The sequence below is a fragment of the Camelus ferus genome, chromosome 13 (assembly GCF_009834535.1).
Source record: "Camelus ferus isolate YT-003-E chromosome 13, BCGSAC_Cfer_1.0, whole genome shotgun sequence".
Classification (NCBI taxonomy): Eukaryota; Metazoa; Chordata; class Mammalia; order Artiodactyla; family Camelidae; genus Camelus; species Camelus ferus.
Genome location: NC_045708.1, coordinates 57,910,163 through 57,931,734, shown reverse-complemented (window position 1 = coordinate 57,931,734; position 21,572 = coordinate 57,910,163). Strand labels below are relative to the sequence as shown.

The following is a 21,572-nucleotide window of genomic DNA, read 5'->3' as shown; positions in this document are numbered from 1 at the left end:
TAAGACTTAGCTGGTTATTAATGATAGAAAATATCTTCCCATTAATTCATTATGTTACTTTTTTGGTAAGAGCTCTTCTGATGATTCTGAAAGTTAATGTTCCTGTAAAACAATTGTCTAAAGATAGTGGTTGTAACATTTGAAGAAGGAGGTCCATACTCCTAAACCTTTGAGAATGAGAGCGATACAGCTTCATGGGTTCCTTAGGGTGTAGAGTCCTTTGGAATTTGGATGATAGTTGCTTTATTAAGACAGTGTTTTCAAATTAAATTAGTGTCTTGTTGAATGACTTTGGGCAAAATAATTTCTCCTTGCTTTTTTGCCTTATTCCAGATCTTTTGAAAATAGCACCTTTTGACACTTCACTGTTAAATCCCCCTTCTCCCCCCAAAGGAGGCACTTCAGAAGTGAGATGGAGGGGGAGCATCTTGATTAGCATCTTGGTTAGGAAGAGGGTGCTTGTTACAACAGATAAAATCTCTTTCAGTGAAATCCCTGCTTTTATGCTTTTTATCTAGAGCTAAGAGATTGTTAGATAAAATGTCTTGACTCTTTTTACCCAAATTGTCATTGTTAAAAACAGCCTCATGATACCTGTCTAGTGCTTCAATTCTCAAGTAAATTTCTGGCAACTGGAAAATGTTATTAAAAGGCACTTTGGGTAAAGGGGAAAAAAAGACACTTGGGGTAGGTGGATTTTTGTCCTCCTGCACACACATGTATGCATACCCCATTAAACGTTTCTTGTCTTCCTTATTCTACTCATGCTAGAAAATTGCTCCAGATAGTAATTCCCTTTTGAAACTGGTAATTGGGCATTGCTCAGTCCACATGTTGAATATCCCCACCGGTAGGGTGTCAGTACTTCCTGACAGCTAGTTTAAAAAATATATTATGAATAGAAAACACTGAGTGTGGCATAATTCTTTGGAGCCAGGAGGACATAGCTCTTCTTTATTCCAGTTGCAGTTATCTAAATTAACGTTGATTATTTAATCAGCAACCTTCTGTCCTAGCATTCATCCTGTAATTTATCCATCTTGTTTGCAAGGATTTCACATACAGGGTCCTCTAATCACATGTGAATGTTTGAAAAGGTATTGTATGTACAGTCCTAGACTTAGACCTGAATCATAGTAATTAGAATTAGGCCCTAGGCCAGATAAATGAGTCTGCAGATGTTCTGGTACGTACCGTGTTTCCTGTCTAGATGCCATCCCTCTTCTCCAGCACATAAACCCATAGTGTGCTTTTATATATTTATTTTTCCAGATGGAGAATTCCACCACGAGCAAGGAGCTAAAGGGTATCTTCTCCTCTGGCACAGTTCTGTGAATTATTTTACTAGAATATGCCTTCTTAAAGATTAGAGAGTGAGGAATCAAAAGAAATATACTTTATCCCAATACTCATCTTCAAGGTGGATGGAGTCTGTTGAAGTGGTAGATAATACCTAATGACTCCCTTTTTGGCCTAAATAGCTGAACTGACTCAGATGATGTGCTTAACTGTGGATTGCCCTTTCTGTTTGGGAATTGGCCTTTTGCTGATTGTGAATCAAAAGCGCTGAAACTGATCTCTTAAGTTTTGAAGTTCTGGCTCTAGGGAGAGAAGGTGTGGAAGATTTTAGGTCCTGGACCTAATATTAATATTCAGAGCTTTTCCTCCAATTCAGGAGGCAATTACTGGAAAATAAATTTTTTAATGAAAACGTGATTTGGTCTATTGCCTCTGAATTCTCACTGTACAAGAATATATAAATAAATCTGTATTTGAAGGGCTTTGGGTGGCTTCATATAAGCTTTCATGAACAGATAGAAGGTGAAGAGTCAGATTTAGGGTTTCTAGATTCTTGAGTTCTTAGGAAAGATTACCTCATTAATAACATTGCTAGTGTTTATACCACTTTGTAAGTTTCTAGATAATGAAAGTGTAAGAGTAAGATAGTTATTGCTCACCGAAGAGTTTTGCTCATGTAGTCTTCAGGTAAGAATCTTACTTTTAAGCCATATTAAGGCACATTATAAGAATTGTAGTTTCAAACAGTTCTCTGAAAATATTAATGTACTAGATAATTACAGTGTGTCCTGTTGTACGGTGCTTATGACGAATCACTTGATACTTCGTCAATTTCAGAAGCAATGTAGGAAAATCTTTATCAGTTCTTCTAGATTCATTACTTCCTGTACTGTTTGTCAAGGTAATTTCTTTCAAGGGGGCAGAAAACTCCAGGACTAGGGCTGGATTTTACTTGGAAGGAATAGAGTTGTCATCCTGCCCTGGATAAAATGACTTTACATTTGTACCATGATTCATAATTTGCAAAGCAGCTTTATCTAGTTTCTCATTTGACACCCACAACAACTGGGAAATACAGTATAGGTGGCAATGTCCAGTCCCCATTTCCTAACTCAAAATTACAGTTCTTAGGTTATTTATTTGAAGTATGATGCGTTATGGCTAGAAATGCGATTAGAACTTCTGTCTTCGAATTGATAATGTGAACTACACTTGATTACCTCATCCAGTAAGGATTTATTCCATGGACTTTTGGGGTTTCTAGGTTGAGAACTCTAATGGAGCAGATCTTGGATACTCAGTTTTCAGAATTCATTACCATAAACTTGAGCTCTGTAATTGTAATCATGATTATTTGGTTTTATCTGTTGAAGAATCAGCATTATAGGTAAGTAACCTGTTCTGTTTATTGAATGAAATACTTTCATGTTCGTTGTCTTAAAGGACATTTTCTTAATGAGTCTGTGAAGGATAGCTGCCACGTACTAACTGGGGAAATAAAACTACAGCTACACTTTGACATTAAATAGAGGATTTGGATAATTTGCAAAAAATAGTTCATGGAGGGTGGTTTTGAATGTGGTTAGGTATGTTACAGTCAGAAGTTACTGGGGAAAGCTCATGCTTGGTGCAGCTTCTCAGTTCATGGGAAAAGGCTGTGAAGTACAAGAGCCAGACTGGCCCCAGGAGTTTGGCACAAAGATTAATGGGAGGAGGAAGGTAACTGTCCTAAGTGTAAAATTTTTGCTTGTAAGTGAGTAAGCTGCTGACTAATCGAAGTATTCCGTGAAGTCTTTGTTTTTTCCTTTGAGTACCAACATCCTTTAATTCAACTAATGTCAGTGGTTTCTAAAAGTGACTGTGCTGTAATCCAGGTATATTTGTACTCAAGTATAATTTCGTCTTTTTTCCTTGATTTAGGGTCATCTTTGCCTGACAGAGTTTATGTAGTGATACTTTTTCTGGCATCACTGCCAGAATAGGTCTGTTTTTGACTGTGTCAAATGATTGGGCTTCTCTGCTTTTTATGTTCTTATAATGTGACTTCTTTTCCATGTTCTTTTCTAAGTTCTGTGGCTTCTTAACAATTTTCTTTTCTTCATTTTTGTTGGCTTTCGTTGGTCACTTTTGCTATCATGGTACTTTCCTCTAATAACTCAGCCTTCCCTTCTAATTGACAACTTTTAGTTTTCTTTAAACTTGGAAATCAGAATAACCAAGCTTGTCATAATTGTCTCATGATTCGTAAGTGATACATGGAGGAATTTCTTTTTGAATGGGTAAATAAGCATTAGTGCATGGGACGTTTGTTTTAGTAGTGTTTTCCTGCTTGCTTTGTTTCTGCTTTGGAGGCTGTGTCTTACTTATGTAAGTTACCATGTATCTAAATTCTGCATAAACAACAGTACTTTCTTTGTATATGGCAATAAATACTCAGTAGCCATAAAATCCATCTAAAATAATTATTTATTTGAGACTAATTGAAGTTTAGCCTTGAGTTACAGAAACTTTATTTCTGTAATTTTTATGGTATGCTGAAAGTGTTGAATTTTTACATACTAATAAGTAGATGATACCATATACGCTATCTCTGTGACTTGTGTCATCAGGTGTTCTTATGTGTAGTAATAAGTGAGAAGACCTGCCTTGTGACCTTTCTTCTCCCCCTTCCTTTCTCCTCCTTTCTTCAGTGGAATTTGTTTACCGCCATTTCCTTTGCGTTATGATGAAGAGCTGCTTCGACTTGTCTCTCTAATCTCTGATTTTAACATAGGAAATCTGTAAAGTGGCGAGAGGAGACTGAGTCATTTGTTCAGGGTTCTCTCAGTAGGCAGAATTCTCTGTAGTGTGTTACAATTTTATTTTCACATACCTAGTAATATTCGTATGGTGGGCATTAAAAATATGTCACTGAGGGTCTGAATTTTGCTTTCTTTCTTTAAAAGGATTGAAATTTGTTCTGACAGGCAGTTAATTTACTTAATAATAAGCTTGGTCCTAATAAGGCTTATGGTTTTGGTTCTGTTAGTTGGGGGAGTCCAGATCACCTGTATTCTGGGCAGTTTAGCCTTACTTCTATGGCCTGGCCTTTCTGGTGTCTCACTTGAAAAGGTCTTTACTTGGGTTGATTGAAACCTGAATGCCTCTAGCTTGTGGGAACAGTGGTAGTTAACGCTTGGTCCTGTGGAATCTCGTATTTTATACATGCAGCTTTATGTTCAGCCCAAAACTCAAGATTCTGTTTTCTGTTTTTCTCTCTTTTGCTGCTTCTTTGGTGCTCTGTTCCACAAATTCCAGGTGCCTCAGCTTCCTCAAACTGTTTCCTTTCTCTGTGCTCATCTAGACCTGTTCTTGTTCCATAGTACTGACAGCACTTCCGTGTAGAAAATGAGTGTGATCACAGGGCTTAGCTCACTTGTTTGCCCTGTCTTACAGATCGCAGTTCTGTGCTGCCTCTTGTCCAATGTCTAACAGTAATTGTTTCTGTATTTTCTCCAGTTTCCTAGTTATGCATGGCAGGAGGGTATTCAGTGTTAGCAACTCTGCCATGGAAAGAAAAGTCTCTGTCTGATTTAATTTTAATATGCATTAGGTATGTTTTCTTATTGTAACACTCACCCACAGCCTGCAGTTTAACCACTTGAAAGTTATTTTTTGTTGATGCTCCTGTGACAATGAGGGCAATTTTTAAGTTATACCTTAAAAATCAGTTTAAGCTTTTTTTTTTTCCCTAAGAAGCTTAAGTCAGCAAAATTGGAATAATAACAATTATAATTGAAGAGTGAAGGTAAAAGAGACTTGACATTGTCTTAGTTGTGTTGATAAGGTGTTGCTATCGTGGGAGCAGAAGTAAAAATTGGGTTACTGGTTCAGATACAGTTCATGAGGATGGGTAAAAGAGAAAAGTGACATACAAGAAGACATGAAACATTGTTTACTAAGTTTGAAATAGTAACCATAAATGATTAAGGGGTTTTATCTGGGTTTTAGTTAGCTGTTTTCTTAGACTCTTCATATTTTTTTTGCTGGGCCAAATTATCCGTATTATATTTTCAGAAAGCCATGATGAATATGCCCTTTTTGTGACAATCAGTTTAATCCAGTTTGTTGTAAGTGTTTTGTTTTTTTCATTAAATGTAGAGTGTTTTGCAGAAATCTCTTTTCCCTGGTACTATAATTTTTATCATTTGTGGAAAGTTGAAGAACTTTGATTCAGCTTTACCTTCTCTTCTGTTATTCTTCCTCTAATTTTAAAATGTATTTTTATAATATTTTTAGCTAACAGGTCATAAACTTATTTTGCTGTATTTAAACTTTAGTTGGAAGGAAAGGGTCGTGCTAATAGTTTATTGGCAGTGTGGGTAGGAAGTGCGATTGAAGAAGATTACAATCAAAACCTAAAGTATCTTCTTAATAAATACTTCAAAACGTATATATGGGTGTGGAGAGTCAGTTTAAATGCAACAAGTATATTTTTAAGTAATGTTTTTTTTTTAAGGCACCAATCATAGCTAGATAATGTTTTTATTTTTAAAATGGTACCTCATTTAATTCTAGAAACTCAATATTTTAAGAAATTTTATTTGTAAATTATTTACAGAGGTTGTACTAGATTTGAAGAGTGCTCCAATCTCCTTCATTTACCATTTTTAACTGGTACTGTGGTTAAATGTCTTTAACTTCCGTGGTTGTCGTTTTCTCTTCTATAAAGTTGATGTGATTTGATTTCTGTAATCCTAATGAATGCTTCATATATGTCTGTCTATCCAATGTCTGTCTATCCAGTATGATTTTGAATTCTCTTTCTCTGCCTTTCTCCTTCCTTTTGGCACTGCTCAGGCTTCAGTTATTTACTTTCTTATTTTGCATGCTCTCTCTGGGCACTCTCACTGCTGTGAAACTACCATCTATAGACTGATGGATTTCCAAATTCGTATCTCCAGGCATTTTATTCTTGAGCTTCAGCCTGTTTACAAGGTATCTCTGTCTGCATGTCTCACAGTAAACCCAGTGGGGCATGTCTAACTTTGAGCTTGACGTTGCTTCCTCCACGCACACTCAGTATGCAGTACCATCGTTTTACCCACCTGGTAGTGTCTTTCACTTGCCCAGTCTAGAAAAGTGTACTACTATTTGTCTTCAATTACTTCTTCACTGTCACTTTCTTAAATGAATGCCGTTATCTTCTGTTTTCTGATTACTGGAGTAAATGTAGCTGGAGTACACTACTGGAGTATTGTAGCGAGAGTAAGTGTCTTTAGAATAAAACCTATTCTTTAAGTGAATTTTTGCATGATTTTAAAACATTCTTTTTTATTTTCTGCCTATATTTATAACAGATTAAACCTTTAGTTCCTGGATTATTATGTTCTTTCACTCTAAAATTTCTCATATGCCTAACTGCCTGCTCTAGCACACTCTTACCCCCATTTCTCTGGTTCCCTTCCTTCCTCTGTCTGCAACGTGAGAAGGCGCTCTCAGTTTAGATATTGTATTCTCTGAGAAATCTTTCCTATCTTCCCGAGACTGATGAATCCTTGTGTACTCTATCATAGCAAACTATAATTTCTTGTAAGCATGCACCATACACTAAACCTCAAGCTCTTTGAGGGAACCATGTCTTTCTAGTTGGTTATTATATCGTCATTGAAATGTCAAGCCTTATCCTGCTTTGGAAGTGTCAGAAAAAAATTTAACATGCTTTTCATAGTAGACATTTTAAAATACCATAGGTTTGACTTTAAGATCCTGAGTTTATGGAGTTAATAATAGTGATGATTTATCTTATTTACTTTTTGAAAAATCTAGACCTTAAATTTTCAGAAGAAAAATTGAATAACCTATGTAATCATTCACATAGTTCACTAAACTCAGAAATTGGGGGGAGATAATGGCAGGGAGTGGGGAGGTAAAAGGGTGTGTCACATGATCAGGGATGGTTGTCTGAACACAGTACCTGGTGGTACAATAATGCTTTTTACATGGCCATATAAAAAATGTAGCTCAGTTGTTAATACCAGACCCAAAGAGAGGAAGTCATTGTATAATAAAGCAAATTTACAACTTTGGTATGATCAGAATGTTTTATATGGCTTCAAATATATTTTTACAATCTAGAGTTTTGCCAATAGGCTTTAGAAACTAGCGTACAGAATGGTAAGAATTTGGTTGGGGTTGTCTTTATTAAATTGAAGGACTTGAAAGAAAATGTGTGTATTTATATGTGTCTATCCTATTATTTAAAGATTTTCATCAGAGAATATTACTCAGCTTTCTCTGTGCAAACTTATAACTTTGAGTAGATAGTAGAAATAATTAACTATGACATGTTCTGTGCCTTTGAAGTCACTGTGAAATGAGCAGATAGCTTAACAGAGATGTAGTTTTCTTCTGTTTGAGGTGTGTTGCCTGTTAAGAGTATTAGTTTATAACAAGAAATCACTAGCTTGTTTATATTCTATGAAACTTTGATGTATTTGCTATTCCAGAACAGAAGGTGAACTTTTTTAGATGTTACAGCAGATTGTTTCTTAGAGGGAGTAATCTGAAACTATTGAGTAGGGAAAAATATGTGAATCTTGCTCTGCCTGGTGGTCAGGATTTTTTCTAGGGGATTGTGCCACTTTTATACTGACCACAGTACAGTTGCATTCAGCTTCCTGTATTAAGAGGGAAAACTCAATTTGTTGAATAGATTTAGAAAAACAGGTACTAGGGATAAGTTGAAAATTCCTCTTTTAAGATGTATTACCACAAGAAACCTGGAGTCTTTAGGGAAGAGAAAAACATTATTTGAATGGCTATAAAAGTGTGGATTAAAAAGAGTAACACACATTCTTTTAAAAACTCCCTGTGAATACCTTTGTATGGTATTTAAAAGGTATTCAGTTTGAATACAAAGTATTAAAATTGAGTAACCAGTAAGGAACCTCATTAGAGTATTTAAAACTAGTGAGAGAAATAAAGTCAATGTAGTCAGAGGTTGTTTTAGTAAGAGCTTGTTGGTTACAGGAATCAGAAACCCATTCAAAATACATCCAATGAAAACAGGTTTATTTTAAATACATAGTAAGACAGTCTTACGAATATCTAGGGTCGGGAAATAAAGTCTAACCAGGCCTTGAGAAATTATAACCTATTAGTATTCAAGGTTATACTCTCTTACCTCTGTTTTTCTTTGTGCATTGTGGACTGTGGTTTTTCTCTTTTTACGAATGTTTTTTGCACACTCCTTTCTCCCTTAATTTCAGTTTGCAAATGACAGTGACTTCCCACTGCTTGCCCTGGCGCCCACTCTACCTGATCTTTCTTCTGCAGAGCTGCTTCTTCACATTCTCTAAAGAGAACCTGGTGTATTGACTTCTCTGTAGGTGGACTCTCCTGGATTCACTCCCTGGCAAAATTATCAGTGGTCAGGAGTGGAGTTACTGTGGGGGTAGGTTGGGTGGAGCCAGAGGCAAAGTCAGTTTTGGGTAACCTCCATATATCCAGATAGCAAGGATATCTTCCAGAAAAGAGGTTGGTGGGCAGTATAGGCTGTCAAAACATGCCCATTATAGACAACGTGGTGTTTTGGGTTCAGCTGTATTCATTAGTTAAATGTCTATAAAATGGGTTATGGGCACTCTCATATATTGCTAGTGGGAATGCAAAATGGTGCCCCCACTGTGGCAATCTGTTTGGTAGTTTCTTGATAAATTTACCGTATGATTTTACAATTCCACTTTTAGATATATATTAAAAAGAATTAAAAACAAGTTTTCAAATAAAAAAGCATACGTAGATGTTCATGGTAGCACTGCTTATGATAGTCAAAAGGTGTGTACAACTCAAATGTCCGTAAACTGATGAATAGACTTAAAAAAGAAGTGTTATCAATATGGTGGAATATTATTCAGCCATGAAAAGGAATGAGGTACTTTTATATGTTACCACATGGATGAATCTTGAAAACATTATGCTAAGCGAAGAAGCCAGACACAGCAGGTCACATATTGTATGTTCATTTATGTGAAATATCTAGAATAAGCAAATTCATAGGGACAGAAAGCAGATTAATGGTTGCTGGAGGTTGGCAGTTGTGTACATAACATTGTGAATGTACTAAATGTCACTTAATCGTTTGCTTTAAAATGGTTAAAATAGTGAACTTTTTATTTTGTCAATTTTAACACAGAGAATGCCAAAAAAAAAAAAAAAAGTGTGAGTGGGGTATGTGCATACCAGAGATGCTCTAGATAATCCACTGGGAGATAGGAAGGAAATGCTATTTATATGTATTTTTCCTCATTCTTAAGAATTTCTTGGGTTCTTTGTATATGTTTATAGTGTATATATGTACAGTAAAAAATAATTTATAAGTAAGTATACACAAATTGGAAGCACGTGCCACAATTTTTATTTTATTTTTTTTACCAGTAGAGGTGCCTGATGTAAAAAATATGAAAATCATTATTTTTTAGCAAGGAGAAGCCAGTTATTAATCAGTAATTTTTTGCTTTGGGAAAGTTTTTAGAGATATTGCTAAGTTCTCTCTTGAGGTCAGGGTTGTAGAATCCCAATAATATATTTATAGAAACTTTTGGGCTCAGCTGGTATTTACTTAACAGTGAAAATAACTTGGGTTACTTTTAGCCAAATTGGTGATCTATTATAATTAGACTGATATTTTAAGTAAAGGAATCATGATTTCTGCAAGGGTGGGAATAGGAAGCATGCCCGCCAATTAATGAGAATTCTTTAAGAGATAAATTGTTAATAAAGTAAAAAGAACTCAGGAGATAATACATGTAAACTTTAAAAGTCTTTGGGAAGTTTCCATGTTATGGTGATTTCCTTTTTAATATGTGAGTAAAACATATTAGTACATTTGAAGGGGCCTTTGACATGCAGGAATTGCATAGTGGTTATATTAGGTAGCTTGCGACTGAGGTAGTACTCCTCTGATTTGCTCAACTTTATTAAAACGGCAAAAACAAGTAGGACATCGTTACCCTTACAGATGATATCAGTGCCTGACTGTGCTGGACTCAGCCATCATTGCTCAGAGTGTTCTTGGAAGTCAGCTTTTGGTACAGCTTGCATAATATCGTCAGTGGATACTTAATTTTTAGTAGGATTCTTAATCAGGTTTGGTACAGAAATACAAGAGATTTATTCTAACAGTTTGCAGTTGGTGTAATGATAATAGTTTCAGAGGCTGTTTTATCCCTCTCAGTTTATAGGTGTAAAAACCTAGACCAGAAAAGATGAGTCATGTTCAAGATTTCATGGAGTAGTGGCAGAGTTGCCGCTTGTAATGTTTCCTGACTCTTAGGTCAGGTATTTTCTACTTCTGCCTTCTTGATAAAAGTTTTAAATTATTATTATTATTATTTTGGTCTGCATAGTAGCCCTGAGGGTGTATTAGTCAAATTTCACTACCCCAGTGAAGAAACTGTTAAGTCTCCTAATTTTTTTGTGTGTGTGTATATTTTTTCATTGAAGTATAGTCAGTTTACAATGTTGTGTCAATTTCTGGTGTACAGCATAATGCTTCAGTCACACATGAACTCACATGTATTCATTTTCATATTCTTTTTTACCATTACTTACTGTAAGATACTGAATATAGTTCCCTGTGCTATACAGTATGAACTTGTTGTTTATCTATTTTATATATATTAGTATCTGCAAATCTTGAACTCCCAGTTGATCTCTTTCCACCCTCTTCCCCCTCTGGTAACCATAAGTTTGTTTTCTATGTCTGTGAGTCTGTTTTTGTTTTGTAAATAAGTTCATTTGTCTCTTTTTTTTACATTCCACATATAAGTGATATCATATGGTATTTTTCTTTCTCTGTCTCTTTCCTTCACTTAGAATGACAATCTCCAGGTTCATCCATGTTGCTGCAAATGGTATTATCTCCTATTTTTTTATAAATGGACTTAATTTTTTTAGTACAGTTTTAGATTTACAGAAAAGAAGTACAAAAATTCCCATATACTCTACCCTGTTTCCTCTGTTAACATCTTACATTAGTGTAACATTTATTGTAATTAGTGAATTGGTAGATTTTTATCAATTATATATAATATATAGTTTAATCAGTATGTATAATATGTAAAATATATTAAACCCCACACTGTATTCAGAGTCCCTTAGTTCTTTTGCCCAATATCCTTCTGTTCCGGAATCCCATTTAGTATACCACATTACTAACAGTTGTCATGTCTCCTTAGGCTTCTCTTGGTTGTGGCAGTTTTTCAGACTTGGCTTATTGATGACCTGGGCAATTTTGAGGGATACTAGTTAGTTATTCATAGCTGCCTCTGTGTTGTAATTTGTCTGATGTTTTCCTCATGATTACACTAGGGTCGTGGGTTTTTGAGAGGAAGACCACAGAGGTGAAGTGTCATTTTTATCCTGTTATACCAAGGGATAGACTTTTAATACTATTCATTGCTGTTGATGACCTTGATCACCTGGCTGAGGTGGTGCCTGTCAGGTTTCTCATTGTAAAGTTATTCTCCCTCTGCTTTCCATATTGTATTGTTTGGAAAGAAATCACTGCACACTTACAGGGCAGAGTGTCTATGTAAATTATTTGACATTCCTCTGCATGGGAAAATTTTCCCCCTCTTTTCCTTTCATTTATTTACTCAGTCACTTATTTATATCAGTATGGACTCATAGAAATCTGTTTTTATACCTTGGGGTATCATTTAGTGCTACTTTATTTTACTGCTCAAGTTGTTCCAGCTTTGGTCATTGGGAACCTTTCTCTTGGCTCCTGTGCCCCATTAAGGAGTGTATTTTTGTTGTGTGTGTTTGTGTGCTTTTTGAGCACTTTCTTACTTTCTGGCACTTCAAAGTGCTCTAGACTCGTCTTATATATTTCCTGCCCCAGTCTTAGAAACAGCCCTCTCTTCAAGGAACCCCAGTTCCTTTTACTGGAAAACGATAGTAGAAGCCAGTATTTGGGTGCTATGTGTGCTCATTGATACTAGGTTGTTGTTGCTTTTATTTAGTTGTCTCAGCTGATAGAGTAAGAAAATACACGTGTGTATACAAACCTGTATATCTATACACATATCTGTAAATCTGTATGTAATCATCTGTAATCTATACCGAACTAAACATGAGTTCATATTTTGACTTTACCTCTAGTTCCAAACAGGCATACCTTGTTTTGTTGCCCTTGGCGAATAATTGCCTTTTTTATAAATTGAAGATTTTGACAAGCCTGCATTGAACAAGTTTATTACCACCATTTTTCCTACAGTTTTTCCTCATTTTGCATCTTTGTGTTACATTTTGGTATTGCAATATTTCAAACTCTCCACCAGCAAAAGAAGATTACAACATGCTGAAGGCTCAGGTAATAGTTAGCATTCTTCTTTTTTTTTTTTTTTAGCAATATGGTATTTTAAAATTAAGGTTTGTACATTTTCTTTCAGTTATAATGTTATCACATACTTAATAGAGTATATTTTGTGTAAGTATAACTTCTATAAGTGCTTGGAAACCAAAAAGTTTGACTCTACTGTGTTATTCACGTTATTGCAGTAGTCTATAACTGAACCTAAAATATCTCTCAGGTATGCCTGTGTATTACCACGTGGATCATTATAACCACTTTACCTTGCTTATTTGTAAATTCCCAACAGTGACAAAGCTGGCTTTCTCCACTTGCCATCCATTTACTTAATTTTTTAGTTGTACGGTAACATCAGAATCGTCAGCCTATATCTTTGTGGGAAATAACTTAATGAACTCGAGGTAGTACTTCTGTCAAGTACTTTTAGTTTTACAGGTGCTACTTATTTCCAAAATTACATAGGTCAGGACTTTATTCTTCTACTCCCTTCAGTGTCTTCAAACATTTGTAATACAAGTAGATCCTTTTGTCACAGTTTGCATTCCTGACCTCCTAAAAGAGTTTCTAAAATTTGCATGCACTCATTCTCTGTATTGTAAAGTTCTGTGGGTTTTCACAAATGCATATTGTCATGTTTTCACCATTACAGTGTCATACAGAATAGTTTACTGCTCTAAAAATCTCCTTTGGAAAAAAAAAACCCCGAAACTTTTGCTTCACCTTTTCCACCCTCCTCCCCTATTTCTGAACTTCTGGGAACCAGTGATCTTTTTACTGCCTCCACAGTTTTGCGTATTTCAGAATGTCACATGCAGTATGAAGCTTTTTCAGACTGGCTTCTTTCACTGAGCTGCATGCACTTAAGGTTCATCCATGTCTTTTTGTGATGTGGTAGCTCATTTCTTTTTATTTCTGAATAATTTTCCATTTTATGGATGTGCCACAGCTTGTTTGCCCATTTACCTGTTGAGGGACATCTTGGTTGCTTCTCAATTTTTGCGATTATGAATAAAATTGTTATAAATGTTTGCATGCAGGTTTTGTATGGGTATCAGTGAAGAAAAATACCTAAACGTGCCCTTGATAGATCTTATGGTAAGACTATGTTTAGTTTTGTAGGAAACTGCCAGATTGTCTTCCAAAGTAGCTGTTCCAGTTTGCATTCCCATGAGTAATGAATGAGACTTCCTCATTCTTGAGTTAATCCGTATCCTCATCAGCATTTGGTATTTTCAGGTTTTTGGGTTTAAACCAATCTAATCTAAGAAGTGTGTGGTAGCCTTCCTGAATTTTCAATGTAAATACAGCAGAGACTTTCTGTGCTATGTAAAAATATTTACTATGCTGGACATTTCATGCAGGTAATGTTTTTGTAAACTTTTTTTGTAAATGAATAATTTTAAGGGCTTTGGAGAGTGTTTCCTAAAGATCCTGTTGGTAATTTCTAAAGCAAAGAATTTTTTTTGCATAATTAGTTTCCTTGTTATAAATCTGTTCTCTATCAAAAGTGAAGCTTTTGTTACAAGAATAGTGAGGTGTTTATCATAAGAACTAGAAATTTCTCAGTAACATATTCCTCTGTATTTTGTGTTACTATATGTATTATTAAAATTAAAATTTTTAATTTTAAAATTTATTTTATTAAAATATATTAAAATTAAAAATTTTACTTATTTTTTCAAAAGATAAAGTAATAATTTTATTTTATGATGTAATTATGAGGCCTTTATTTCTTTTATGTCTCACATTTCCCATAATGTTTCTATTATGTAACTAGAAAATATTTTTTAAATTAAGCATGTGACATTTATTCTCATAGAGATATTAGAAGAGGCTTAATAAAGAATTTTAGCTCTCCCCAAAATATCTCTGTTTTCTTGTGTTGTGCTAAGGAGGAAAGAACACTTAAGATGTAGGACCAAGGGATGTTGGCATGGGTCTCAATCCTGGGCTGACCAGTCATGCAGATGTCACTTCATCTCTTTGAACTTGATTTTATTCAGTTGTGCTATGGAGAGGTTGTGCATATTTACCCTTGAGGTGGTACCTTGTAGTTCTAAAATTACATGATTCTGTGGCACCTGTGTTTGCTATTTTGTTAATTTTGCTTTGAATATTTTTTCCCTAAGCTTACACTCTTTCATAGCCTCTTTTATAGCATTGGATGTGTCTTTATAAGCTGCTGTAGGAAACAGTGGCTAAATAATCAAAAAATTGTATTATTCGGTAGCAATCTACATAGGTTTAAAAAATACATTTTAAAATATTTTATATTTATTGAAGCTGGTATCATTAGTATTACTGGAAGATCTTAGCTGAGATAAGCATTTCTAAAAATGATTTTCTATTTTTTTTAATAGCTTTTTTGGGTAGGGCTTGCTATACTTTTTTAAAGGTGTCATGCAGACTATATGTCAGAGTCAGCAGTGCAGATTTAACTGCTTCTTTTGTATTTGTTGAGTTATTGTGGTGTTTAGTCTAAGGGCCCTTTGAAATTTTTAATATGTCGAAAGTAGATTGTAGGGTGTACTGAAAGAGATCCTAGTTAAACTTTTAAGTTATAAGAATTTTAATATGAATTAAGTATAGAAGTAAGCAGGGAATATTTAGGCTATACCCTCTCTGATATACCAGGAAGAGCATTCTTGGTATATGTTTATGCGGGGTCAGGAAGTGTCGCAAGGAGAGGAGAAGGTCCGGAGAACCTGTTCTTTCTTGCTCGTATCTGAATAGCAGCGACTGTAGATGAACCACTGTGGTTCCTTATTCTCTACACACCCAGGCACATACTAAGAAATTACTATACACAGCTGAGAAGCAGGATTTAAAAATAGATTTTCCCCTCTTTTCTTTAAAGGAATGGAAGGAATAGCAGGGGAGAATAAGGCGTTTTATTTCTCTTGATTCTAATACAATCAGGGTATTTATTACATTATTTAAGATCTGGTCTTCACAAGTTTATTCTATGGTTGGGACTATGAAAGTATAATTCAGCTAAATGCAACTGAAAATAAGCTTCTATTCAAGAGAAATCTCAGTTATACAAACATTTCTTTGGAGATGGAAGAGTTATTCCTATACGCTGTTATGTTAGGGATTTTGTGTTTAGATCAATAAGTTAACAGCAGCTAGATGATATTTTAATCATTTACTGGAGGTAAAGCCCTCCAACCTTAACCCAGAGAAGTGGTAAAAGTAAAGATCATCAGACGCTTTAAATACTTCCTATGAGGGCACACTCTGTAAATCCTGGTTTTCTTGGATAATTTTCTTTTTCTCTCAGCTATGAAAAATAAATGGTATTTCTATTTTTAATATACAGGCTACTATTTTCTAACCAGATTATATTTTTGCCTTTAGTGTTTTTTTCAATCAAAGCCATGTAAGTGAAAAAAAAATTTAGTTTAAAAAAAATTGTGTGTATAATTTAAATGGAGAAAGGAGCTGGTTTATAAACAAAGACAAGCATTATTTAAGTTTTTTTTTTTCTGCCAGAAGCAACATAGGCATAGGGATGTGTCTAATGTTAAGAGACTGAGGGCTGATACTGTCAAACGCTTATTGAAGGGTTTTGAGATGTGGTAAGCTTCGATTCAAACATACTTAACATTGGAAAGCAAACAGTCAGCAAGGTTAGAGATTCAGGAAATGGGTATAGAGTATAAGGGTTTGGTGAATTGACTATTCTTACATAGCTTATTAGAAATATTACTTCTGGTACAAGACACAGACTAAATTTGCTTTCTTGATTTATAAAGACTTAAATTTAGCTCACAAATAATGTTTAAAAATTGTATTGCTGTTATACATTATCTTTGCCCTTAGTTAAAATTACTTCATTCATTTCAACTGTGAGTAGTAGTTTCTTCTCTAATATTGATAATTCCTAATGAATCTTTATTTCTTTTTAGGATTGATATGGTGTAGCAGTTCTTAAGTATAGCTGCACATTTGACTCACTTAGGATGTTTACAAAGTATATGAATGCCTAGCCTTGCTCTAAAAATTCTTATTTAATCTGTGGAGCCTCAGTCATCCTTCTCTCTCTCCCCCTCCCTCCATCTTTTTAAAAAGCTCTCCAAATGATTCCAATGTTCAACCAGGTTAGGAAATCACTGCTATACATGGAATAGTTTTAAAACCCATCTAAAACTTCCAGTGCTGAGGCTAATATTTTTTTTAATGATTCATCTTAAAAAGAAATTTGAAATTGATTTTTCAGCTAAAACATTTTGTCACAAAATTTCAATTTGTATTTAAGAGAAAAACTTAAACTTAGAACATATATTTTCCTTTTTTCTTTTTGATCCTTATAAGTGAGTGTTAACCTTTAATTTGGCATCTGATAAGATGTCTTCTGACATTTACTAAGCATAACTACTATGATCTACAATAATACTAAAAGATTGTTATATTGTTTGTAAGCCACTAAATAGCAGGCAGCATAGAATTTTAAGGGCCATTCCAAATAGCATATGTGGGAAGTAGTTTTATTAGAGGTATGTTGTACTCTGATCATACTTTCATTAATTTGGTCATATTTTGACGAGTAGTAAGTGTCTGTAAATTATCAGAAATAGTTTCCTTTAGTCTTCGTTTGTGTAAATCTTCATGTACTGAAAGACAACAGTAAAATTTATTTCATAAAAGCAATGTAAAGTTTTTGGTTAATAGTGATTAGTTTTTAGCTTTGTCTTTAATTATCAAAGGTTGCATTATGTAGTTTATTCTCAGAGTAGTTTAAATTTATTTAAAACATTGAAACCTTCAGTTCCTAAGAAGTTAATATGATCTAATCCATCTGTGGGATAGATTTGTGTCAGTTGATATTTAGTAGTTTAGCAAATATGTATTGTGTACCATATTCATGCTAGTGGAGCTGGTTGCTAGAGATACATGAACATATAGGTCACCTACTTCCATGAAATGTGGTGTATTGTGCATAATTATTGCAAGATCATTTATTTTTCTGGGAAGTTTTCTTTTGTAAAAAGAGACAGAAATATAAAGTGTTACGTGTCATCATCACTTGAAGGTCAGTGTGAATAATGATAAACACTTATGAAATACTAGTTAAGCCAGGACGAGAAAGTGTTTGCTAAGATCATCAAGGTTTCTCCCTGCCTCCTTGTTCAGAGTCTGATATGGAAAAGATCAATACCTCAAACCTGACATTAAAGTAACATTTTGGTTAAATTAATCCAATGTAAGAGTTTTAAGAAAAAAAATTTATGATGTCAGATATTTTATTGTTAACTAAATTTTTATTAGTCTCTAAAATGATTGCTTAGGCCTTTTCTGTACAGAAATTTATTATAGACTTAACATTCTGACTTTATAATGTAAAACTGTAACAGGGGGCTAAGAATGTAAATCACTGGTTCTATTTGAGAATCTTGAATGGGTTACATTTTATTTAGGTATTTTATAAGTTTTACAATTTAAATTTAAGGAAAAGTATCAGTACTTACATAATTACATGAACATTTCATCCTTTGCATGATATAAAGGATTTTGCTGCCTGATACTTTAATTTTTTAATTTGTATTTTGGATGTCAGAAATAAGATCTTAGCTTTGATATACTGTCCTCTTTTCTTTTTTTAGAAGAAACTCTTTGAAACAATGGTTCATAAACTTTATTCTATGTAAAACTTAACTTGACTTTTTAAAAATGCGGTTTCCTGGACCTACACTCCAGAGTTTGCTTTAGTAGATTTGAGACAAGGACTAGGCACCTGGATTTTTTTGACATGCATCTTGGTAGCGTGGATGCTTATGGTTCTTAGACCATTTTGAGAAACCTTGTTTTTAAATCTTTTTCTTCCACCTTTGACAGATTCTCATGACCCTGTGGGGTGAAAGAGAAATATCTTCACTTTGTCTGAAAGAAGGTTATCGATATTGAGGGAAAGAGAGATACAGCAGAGATATGTTCTTTAGAACATCTTCCATCATTTCTTTGATTCTAAGAAACAATTGAAATCTTTCAGCTCTCTGTGGAGGACTTTGGCTAATATGCAGTACCGTTTGAAGACCACAACAAAATGCCAATTCAAATTAAATGGATTTTGTTGAGGGAGGGGATAGCTCAGTGGTAGAGTATCTCTCTAGAATGCACAAGGTCCTGGGTTCAATCTCCAGTACCTCCACTTAAAAAAAAAAGAGGAAATAAATAAACCTAATTATCTCTTCTTGAAAAAAAAAAAAAGGCAGGTTATATGGATTTTGTTATGGTTAATTTAAAAATAGGCATTATTCTTACAAATATGATTTTCTAGTGTCTTAGTAGCCTAGCTGAAACTTGAATTGGTGGTTTCTTGAAGAAATAGGCAGTTCTGGTTTTGATAAATTACTATTTTTTGTTTTCTAGACAGTAATTTTTATCTGTTATGTTCAGAGTCCCAGGTTTGACTAATTAATTTAAAACTGCCTTAAAAGTAGAGTAGAGAAAATCACAGTAGCCGGTAATCATGCTCATAAATCATGGAAAAATAAATGATTGTATGTGGTTTGCATCTATTTTTGACTTAAGTGTTCTTAATTAAGTGTAGGTGAAATCCCGGTTGGTCGCCGGCATTGTGACTTAGGGCTCCCAGGTACTTCAGTGCTAGGATAATTACCTTTGCCTAAAACTGGTGCTTCAGTACTGTAGATCCTTCTAAATTAATTTGATAAACATGCGCTATGGGCTGCTATTGCTTTGCGCTGACTTAATTCAGTTCAGCAAACATCTGTTGAGTGCCTCCTATAAGCTTGGCATAGTCTTAGACACCACATGTGTAAAGATGAATAAGAAACACCTTTCCCCAAGGTGTTTAGGGAGACACATTTTAAACCACTACACCATTTCCATCCAAGCTGTATTTTAGTCACACAGTCTTGCTTTCAGTTCTTGCAAGTATTTTGTTCCCTTTTACCATTGATCTTTTTTCTTACGTCTGCAGTGTCTTAGTTAATTATTCAGTATCTCGGGATGTTTATGAAGCTGTTACTTTTCTGTAACACTTGAGATGTGATTGCAGTGTATTTGTATATGCCTTTCCTTTTGTTTTCCTCCCTCAGTTATTGGCACAGAATAGATGGGACAACTGATAATTGGCAAATAAATATGTAGAAGAATACAAAGGTTTTTTTTTTTTTTTTTAATTCCTTTAACAACCTCACTTTTTCTATATTTGCCCTTATGTATCCTTGCTTTCTTTTCTTACCTGGCTTGGATTCCCTGATCTTAAACTGCATAGTTTTCTTGACAACATTTTTTCCTCCCCTCTTACTGCCTTTGTTCCTCCTGAAGAAGCATCACATACTTCTGCATATTAGTGCCACTGTAAATTTATGGTTTCCAGTTATAGTTGGGGGCCTGTCAGGTGCCATGAACCTTCCACATTTCCCCAGTCAGCTTTTTCTTCATGACTGTTAAAAATCTTTTTTACTTTTAAGTCACCAGCCCCTCACTCCACAGATGACCTGGCTTTCCACTCCATGAGAAAGTAAGAGGCAGCAGAGCAGAACTACCTCAGTCAACATCTTGCCACATACTTATCTGCATCTGAACCAATCCTTCGTGAGTGAAAGTAATAGCTTACTGATTATGCTCCTGGGAGTCAGAAAGGCTTAGCTGGGTTCAAATCCGCTGCTTGAGGCCTTGGACAAGTTACTTAACCTCATTTAAGTCTCCTCACCTACAAAAAGAGAGTAATAATACATATAGGGCTGCCAGGAATTTTAAAGGGCTGAGCATAGCATCTTACAAGTACTAAGTTTTCAATACAAAATGATGGTGATGATGATGATAAACAGTCTTTAAACAAGTGAATGAAGGGATTTCTTTTTTCTACCTGAGTCTAAGCCTTCTACCCGTGAGCTGGGACCCATCCCCTCTTGCTTTCTTTTAGAGACCTTCCTGGGTTTATTATTAATCTCGACTGAGTTTTCAGAATCAACCTTTCTAATGGGCCCTTTCCCATCCGCATTTTAACATGCTTAAGTCTTCCTTGATTTAAAAATTACCTTTTCATTTCCCAAATACTTTTCAACTACTGTCCTACTTACCTTCTCCCCTTCAGAGCTGAATTGCTTGAATAAACTGATTCTACCTTCTGTTTCTCCTTTGTTCACCTTTCACTCAATCCTAAAGTGTTGAAGTCTAGACTCAGCCTCCCATCACACCACGGAAGTGACTGACTTAGGGATTTCCTTGTATGAAGTCCAGTGGACATATCTCATCTTTTACCTTAGATTTCTTTAATTAAAAGTTGCTTTAACAGGCCCTCCTTGAAACTTTTTTTTTTTTTTGATGTAACTTTGTTCGGACAGTCATCGAGTGCTATAAAGCCTACCTTATAAATCTCTCAAATTACCCACTTAACCTTGTTCTGTCTCCACCCCCACTGCCTTAATACAGTCCCTCTTTCCCCTGGGTTATTACAATAACAGCTCATTAATTGGTCTCCCTCTGCAGTCTTGCTCAACTCTAATCCACTCTCTTTATTTTGATGTGAATGGTCTTTGTAAAATGTAAACTTTCTTCTTCAGCTTAAGAACTCTTTCTTAGCTTTCCAGCTTCCCATTGCCCTTAAAATCAAGTTCAGCCTTGGCTTTTACCTATGTGATTTTCTCTTACAGAACATTAATCATTATAATTCTTGCAAATTTTTGGAACTTTGGGATTTTACAAACTTTTTCTTGTTTTTCAGTATTTAAATAAGCAACACCTTCTTACAGATACACACCCTCTTACCTAAATTGTAATGATCTTGAGGATAGGGCTGCATTTGACTATACTGTTCCTTCAGGAACAGCTGATATAGTGCGCTTTATAAAATGAGGGTGCTTGCTTAAGTGTTTGAATGGGTTCATGTAAGTTCAAGCTCATATTGCATGTTTTTTGAGCAGCCACTTCACACTTCAAC

The 21,572-nt window shown here is 34.8% G+C and overlaps 1 protein-coding gene across 7 annotated transcripts in view; it reads left to right on the top strand.

Annotated features, from left to right (window-relative positions):
* The window catches only part of ZZZ3 (zinc finger ZZ-type containing 3), an 88,720-nt gene that overhangs the window by 41,426 nt on the left and 25,722 nt on the right, over positions 1-21,572 (top strand). Inside the window, exon 1 of one of the 7 annotated variants that reach the window (XM_032494622.1) lies at positions 2,631-2,686. The exons of the other annotated variants lie outside the window; for them this stretch is intronic. Coding sequence (XP_032350513.1) covers positions 2,646-2,686 — 41 coding nt within the window. The 5' untranslated portion in view covers positions 2,631-2,645. Of the gene's footprint in view, positions 1-2,630; positions 2,687-21,572 lie in introns of those variants that run through there. 7 annotated transcript variants of the gene reach the window in all.